Source organism: Cibotium barometz, chromosome 37, assembly GCF_041138505.1.
Source record: "Cibotium barometz isolate CiBa-2024 chromosome 37, ASM4113850v1, whole genome shotgun sequence".
Lineage (NCBI taxonomy): Eukaryota > Viridiplantae > Streptophyta > Polypodiopsida > Cyatheales > Cibotiaceae > Cibotium > Cibotium barometz.
Window position 1 is genome coordinate 24,871,474 of NC_141082.1, and position 7,943 is coordinate 24,879,416.

At 41.1% G+C, this 7,943-nt stretch overlaps 1 protein-coding gene across 1 annotated transcript; it reads right to left on the reverse strand.

Moving 5' to 3' along the window:
- Positions 1-6,140: 6,140 nt before the first annotated feature.
- On the reverse strand, positions 6,141-7,270 carry LOC147617098 (uncharacterized). Its single transcript, XM_086776423.1, has 2 exons — positions 6,607-7,270; positions 6,141-6,559 (listed from the first exon to the last, which is right to left on the reverse strand). Exons 1-2 carry the CDS (start codon positions 7,268-7,270, stop codon positions 6,141-6,143), a joined length of 1,083 nt encoding a protein of 360 aa, XP_086632549.1.
- Between the last annotated feature and the right edge of the window lie 673 nt (positions 7,271-7,943).

Here is a 7,943-nt window from a genome sequence, read left to right on the forward strand (position 1 = left end):
TTTGTGACCGAATGCATTACTTGTTTGCCAGAAGATTAAAAGCTATAAGGGAAAAACTCAGGGATTACTTATGCCACTCCCAATTCCCAATGAACCATGGGAGCAGATTTCAATGGACTTTATAACTGGTTTTCCACTTACTGCTAATCAGAATGACATGATTTGGATAGTATTTGATAGATTTAGCAAACAGGCTCATTTCATTGCATGTAAAAAGAAACTGGCTGCTCATCAAGCTGCTCATTTATTTTTAAAGAATATATTTGTGCATCATGGTTTGCCTAAAATCATCGTGTCAGATAGAGATTCTACATTTTGTAGCGATTTTTGGAGAACATTGTTTGAAAATATAGGTGCACAAAATTAGATTTTTCTACTGCTTTTCATCCCGAATCAATGGCCAGATTGAAGTGACCAATAGCACTATCCTTGACCTTCTTATAACATATGTTTCATCTCACAGCCTAGGCAATGGAATAAATATTTACATATTCTCCAATTTGCCTACAATAACACTTCTCACTATGCCACTAAAAAGGCACCATTTGAGATAGTGTATGGAAAGACCCTTCCCAATGACTCATCTTTCCCACACTATAGAAACTACTAATGAACTTACTTGAGACTTTAGCTCTATTCATGACCAAGTTAAAGAGGCTATTAGGAAGGCTCAGGAAAAGTATGTAAAGCAGGGCAATAAGAAAAGGAAACCCATGATTTCAAAAAAAGGAGACCATGAACTTTTGAGGATAGGAAAGAGGAGACTTAAAAGTGTAGAAAAGAGTCCTGTTGTCAAATTAGCACCTAGATTCTATGGTCCTTTCAAGATAGTAGACAAAATCAATGACCTGGCTTATAGACTAGATCTTCCGTTCCATTGGAGGATTCATAACTCCTTTCATATTAGTCTATTGAGACCCTTTAAAGGACCAATCCCTACTCATCCTCTTTATGAAGAACCTCCAGAGCTAGTTGATATGAAGAGCAATTAATACCTGATGATATTATTGACCATGAGTTGACTACTACAAGAACTGGCAATGTTTATAACATATATCTTTTGACCTTCAAGAACCATCCGAGAGAAGATGCTCGTTGGATGCCCGAGCGGTTTTTTCACACATGCCTTGACTTAATCCACTCCTATCAATTACGCAACTGAGGTCAATTGCTAACCCAAGCAAGAGGGATGTTACATTATTGGCCCTCTATGGTCTATTGGGGACACCCATCCAACCATGTGCCATGCTTGCAATTAGTATCATGAGTGATATATTAAATACTACATTGGAAGTGTGATTGGCGTATGCTTTGCGGGTCTATGCTATGTATGCTGTGATTAGGTGATGCCACTTGTACACATGCTAGTGTTGTTGATATTGGTGTTTGATTGCCTCACCTAACATGTTGATTTGTTGAGTATAGGTGATGAGTATGAGGATGCCAAATGAGACATCGTACTTGTGCGAGGGTCACCGAATGAGGTGTTGCCATAGGCATGAGTGTGCAAGGGTTAGTGAACGAGGTGTTGCACGCGAGAGGGTCACCGAACGAGGTGTCACGCGGGTTTTGTCATGTGCACGGGCGTTTACATTGCCGTGGCATTTCTGAGCTATACTTCACTATTTTTGGTTAGCCGCATGCCATTTATTTGTACTCGAATATTTATGCACCCTGAAGTGCATAGGTGTATTGCATGTGAACTAGAGCTTCACTATTATTTTTGGTACACACTAGATGTGTGTGAACATCCTATAGAACGATTGATTATTTTTGTAAAATAGCCCTATTTTTGGTAAAAAGCTTCACGATTAGCTCAAGGGCTATTTTGGTAATACATTATTAAATACTCATGTGATGCAAGGAGCAAGCATGCAGGGGGAGATTTAACCCAATCCTTGTTGATTGATGGTGATGTTTATTTTGCGCATAGTTTTCAAGTCTATGGTTTATCTTCCATGTTTATTTCCATTTCTATGTTAAATATGTTCGAATTTGTTATTTGTTTAGAGTTGAATATTTATTCGTAATTATTGTGTGCAATTTTGGTACTTTGATTCTCTTTTGTGTGGCAAGTTCCTGACACGTGCAACCAATTACAACATTATTGTATGATGTGCGATAGGTTCACAAAGTTGTTTTGAGCTTAGCCCTTTTGAGAGTTAATGCATTGAGCCACCACCACTACCACTACCACCACCACCATTACTACTACCACCACCACTACCATGCAACTACTGTGCCACAGCTACCACATATATCTGTGCTATAACCACCACTACCACGGTTATGTCGATGGGACTACCACTATGGTTGTCGGTACTATGAGAACTATGTTGTGAACTCTATGCATCCCTAGGTCACTCCAATCAGTGGGGGTAATGGGACTTGATGAGCTGGGAATGGGTGAGGTGAGCACCAACCTAAGTTATCTCACACTGCTTTAAGGGACGAGCATCTGGAAGAAATTTTGGATCTCAACCTCCTACATGTATTCCCATAGATTACAATGCATGGAAGCTTCAAAACAAAACATACATTAGTCTTAAAACAGGGCATACTCATGCAATATACATTACGACTCTTAACTATACATGCATAGGATCTATCTATGTATGCATACAGCTTTATGCAATAGTATTATACATAGATTCTTTGGAATAAGACTCTTTGTGACATCCATCAAGACTCTAATTAGGCATACATGCATAGAGATTATGCAAGAGCCTTATGCATATGAGACATAAGCCTTACATATGAGCCACCTGCTAATATCCCTATGCATGAGCCACGTAACTAAATACTAAGCTCTTTAATGTACCAAGTCACTGAGAAATGATCCAATCAAGCATATACCATAGGCCTTTAGATCCATACATGCTCCATGTTGCATATAAGTATCATCCGAGGTCACCAAGTGCCAAATACATGCCAAACATAGCTCTCTGTTTTGGTCAAGAACCTATAAACAGTTATATAAGAACACTAATCTGCTTTCGAATTACTAAAATTGCATCCAAATCCAAGGTCCAGGCATTCATTGGCTTCATATCAATTTTCTTTAACTATCAATAAGCTCAATTTTACTGATTTTGACCAAATGGGTGAGTAATTATATGATTAACTCTTTTTTGTTTACAACAATGTTCATCTTTCTTAATCCAACTTGTTCTTTCTTAGTTTGCATTTGAGGAGCTCCAAAGTCATCATTTTCATGTAGTACAAGCTTGGGAAATCAATTATGAGCTACTTTGACCATGTATTCCTTCATTTGATATCTTTTACGCTAGAGGATTCTAAGTTGAATTCTGCACTGATTTTCAGGTTGTTGACTATTGTTGTAACACTTTCAAAGAGCTTGGGTTGAGATTAGGTAATTATTAGGGTGTGATATGTGTGCCTTAACTACACACCAAAAACCTCAATATAGATGCAAAGAATAAACAATTGCAAGTTCCATACATATGAGCTTCCATAGTCTCAATGCAATTTAGAAGTTTCCTGCAAGTCTATTTCACTTGCTCAAAAGTTGTCTCAATAGCTTGTGAGTACATCTCTTCTCTTGTCCAATAATTAAAACATTCATCAATTACATCAATCCCACAAGGCTCCACAATGCCATACATTCACACAAGCCTTCTCATAACTTCCATGGAGAGCTTGAAAACTAGAAATTTTTGTTTCTTGGGGTAGCTACTTGTTTGTTTCAATCTCTCAGAAAATACCTAATGTCTGCAGTAGAGTGTCTAGGATTAGCCACCCACTGGTTAGGCCAAGCTTCAGAACTACTTCATTTAAGTGTACTCCACAGCTCTAAAAACCATCATTTTCCCTCTTTCTTACTCTCTCAAGAAACCCTAATGAGAGCTACCCGGGCTCTGATACCATGAAAAGAGAATAGAGGGGAACATGTGAGACACACCTAAACCTACTCTCTCAAGAAACCATAATGAGAGCTACCCGGGCTCTGATACCATGAAAAGAGAATAGAGGGGAACATGTGAGACAAACCTAAACCATACTTGCTCTCATTTCTTCAACATACACCAAGTAGAGAAGCTCAATATCTTTCCTTCATTGTACTCCACAAAACATGGCACATTTCCTAATGATAAGTTACCACTGAGCTAAACCTAAAACTAATGTCCACACGATTTTCCAATTGGGCACGGCCATTATTATCCAGACACACACTTCTAGAGTGGTGTCCACACACTCTTGCTATCCACACACTATTGCTATCCACTAGTTCATGCTGAGCTTACATTCTAAATAAACACTATATACTATGGATCTTACCTATGTGATCAAAAGTTATCTATGCTGGATTGGATCTTATGTATGTGTTCATGTGATCAAGGTCCATGCCCTACAAAAAGGTGAAGGTGTCTTTACGTCACCTATACACTATGTGGTCCGCAAACAACTGATAAATCTTGAAATACACTCCAAATCTTAAGGCTTGGATCTTATCTATGCATTCCCATGTTACTTATGTAGGATTGGATCTTATCTATGTGTTCACATGTTATCTATGTTGGATTGGATCTTATCTATAGATGTGTGCACATTTTATCTATGTTGGATTGGATCTTATCTATAGATGTGTGCACATTTTATCTATGTTGGATTGGATCTTATCTATGTGTTCACATGTTAAGGGATTATTTTTTGCCTAAACCATTTATTTTTTAAACAAAGATTAGCATAAGCTTTTTGTTGAAGTGATAAAGGCCATGTGCCACTGAGGTGTGCACTATTAAGAAATCCTATATATCACGTGCGTTCAAGGGGTATTTAGAAAACCCCTTTACCTGTGAATTTTTCATGAATAAAATGACCCCTTTTTCTTTATGGACTTACGGGTTATTTTTTCAAAATTGATAATACAACCCCTTCCGTAAATGTATTTCAATAAACTTACCTTAAAAGTTTGGATTAAAAAACCCCTTCATTTGAACTCACGTGGTATAAAGGCTAAACCATTTGTTTGTTTTTTACAAAGATTAGTATAAGCTTTTTATTGAGGTGATAAAGGCTGTGTGCGTCCGAGGTGTGCCTTAGGAATTCTAGCCTAATGGGACATCTTTAAAGATACCTTGAATGTATTTCTTTAGGGAATTTGCATTATATGTTAAGGTCAAGGGATGTTGTTTGTGTGTTTTGGGTGATTTTCTAATAAGTTTTATTATAATTGTATTGAGGGGTTGCATGCGAGGCTAGGAACCCCCCTCAACATATTGTAGTTATATACATGCACAAAGGAACTTTACACTATCAATTCTCGTGCACACATATTGCTTTTAGTTATGTGTAAGGTCACTTGCAAATATTACAACACTTGTATAAATCAAGAGGACAAATATTTCTTTAGCTATTAGTGCTTTTCTTTAACTTGCTTTTCTTTATGAAGAGATTGGAAGGGCATATAAATAAATTTTCCAAAATCCTTCCATTCCTTTGAAGATTAATTGTGTTTTCACCCTTCTTGTAAAAGTTTTGACCCCCTTGGACGGGTACTGCAACCTTCAAATTCTAGCCCTACACTCGTGACACTCCAATAGTGTGTGCTCTAAGCACCGGCGTAGCATTCATTATAGTTATCCAAAGGGCCCTACGTCAAGGCCGAGATGTTCAAGGTTGTGCGACGTAGTCACAAAATCTTTCAAACCACAATCAAGATCTCGTCACCAGTCCGTCTCAAAACTCCCCTTGCGGTATGAAAAGTGAGGCGCCAGAGCTACTTACTTGCCAATGCTCAAATTATGAATCCTTCTTAGAGGATCCCCCTTGTGCAAAGAGAGAAGAATACATTCTTCTCGGAAGAGAAGCTTAATATTGCAGAAACTTAAAGTATGCAGTTCTCATTCGTAAGCAAGAAAATGGTCCATAGTTTGACCCTTCTAATAAACAATTAAACGGTCCTCTTTGGGATTATGACTTGCAAAGTGAAATTTTGTGCCTTGAGAAGAAGCGCAAATGATATGATGTAATTAGTAAATCAATATCCAATTTCAAGTATACAAAGTTTACATTTGTCTTTGTGCCTGCGTTACACCCTATCTACATTTGTTTTGTAAGACTAACTACATTACTTCAGGGCTACCAAAACTTCAGGGGCATGGCGTGTGACAGAGGGCTCACACGTGCAACCCCGTTCGCGTGAGGGAGGCAAGCAACGCTATCCTTGTATCTGCCAGCGACCTGAAGAGAGCCTCGATCTGATGTTGGAGTGTAGCTATGAAGGTTTGAATCTTCTCCGCCCTCTTGCTGGTAGTGTCAGCAAGACGGCTGAGATCGTCCCTTACAGCTTGAGATCGTGCAGTACTGGGCTGTTCCAAAGTTTGTCTCAACATCTCATTGATCTGTGTAACAGAAAGATCTAGGATGTCGAGGTCGGGTAAGAGGGTAGATCCATGGGGCTTCTTGTGTACTCTCTCCAGCAGCTCTTTGTTGACTTTAGCTTGGAGTGCTAGAAGAGGAGTCGCCCACAATGGCCGGCCCGAAACGTGCAGAGGACCTAGTTGAGATCGGGGAGGATTCCCAGAAGGGAGCGCCGCTGCAAGCAGTTTGCAGACGAAGAGGGTAGCCATTTTCCCTCCATACAAAGCAGCGCGGGCAACGCAAAGGAGGAGGAGGAGGAGGAGCAGGTGGGCGTATTCTGTACATCCTCATCCGGGGCCCTGAGCTTGTCCCCCATTCTTCTAAGCATTGAGCTACAGGCTGCCAGCCGATGGTGTGTCCGCCGCAGGTGTGCGCGGCCAGGAGTAGCAGGCTCTCGCAGGTCTGCTCGCATCTGCTCTGCTGAGATCAGAGCATTTCTTGCTAGCAGCAACGCACCCCTTTCGGTTCTCAAACCTGGTTTGCAGCGCAGGTAGCCGATGGCAAGCTGAACGGCTTTGACATAGCCGTGCACGCCACCCCTCACATCCCTCACCACTTGGCACACATCCAGTAGCTTCACGCTGTCATCCATGTACTGCTGGATCAGCTTCATGTCTCGGACGGGCAGGGACGTTTGCAAGCATGGAGCGAGGGCCTTCACAGACGCCTGTGTGGAGAGCAGCATACCCACAGCACTGGAGAGCCAGCTCAGACCGAGGAGGGACGACTTGGAGTCGCCAGCCTGTGTAAGAAGCTCCTGGAAGCAGTGTGCCAGATCAGCCTCGAATGCTTGCGAGGCAGATGCAGTCTCGGTGTAGACGCGGGACTGGCGCTTGTTACAGTGAAGGCGGCAAAGAAGGGAGGAGAGGAAAGACCTGGAAGCCATAGTACTGATGGTGCTGCTTACGGTTCAGCCCAAGGAGGAGCAGATAGCAGCTGTTAGATCTATCTGCAATAACTGGCATTCAAATAGTGGGAGATGAGAAGGGAGCAATAGTCGAGGAGACAGGGAGGGTCGCCATTATTTAATGAGCGAGGGTGGCCTCTCAGCCGACACAACGCAATGCGAGATGCTGGCACGTCTTTACTTTTGCCGACTGCCATCGCTCTCTCTGCGGCTGCGGCAAATTAAATTACATCTTTCCTACTGAGAGATCATCCCGCATGCTACCCTACTTGACGACAAAAGGTGCACGTCGCTTCCAGAAAAGAAATCCATGCAAGCCTCATGATGCATTTGATAAGCTTTCTTTCCAACATCCACATGGAGACTTACGGGTTTTGCGTGTGATAAAGAAAAGCTCCACACGTGCACTCGTCCCCTCGGATATTCCGCTCATATTGGCCGTGACCGTGGTGGTAGAAAACTATTGATTGAAAATAGTAAGCATCATTACATTTTCGAAATGGATTCATAATGGAGTAGGAAGCTCTAATTTCTAACGGAGGTGCTAGCAATAAGAAGATTGAAAATCAAAGACATAATAGATCTGTTTTAGTGGCTCGTTAAAAGGATATAATGTGTATACATGGGGGATAAAACCAAGGATTTCCAATGC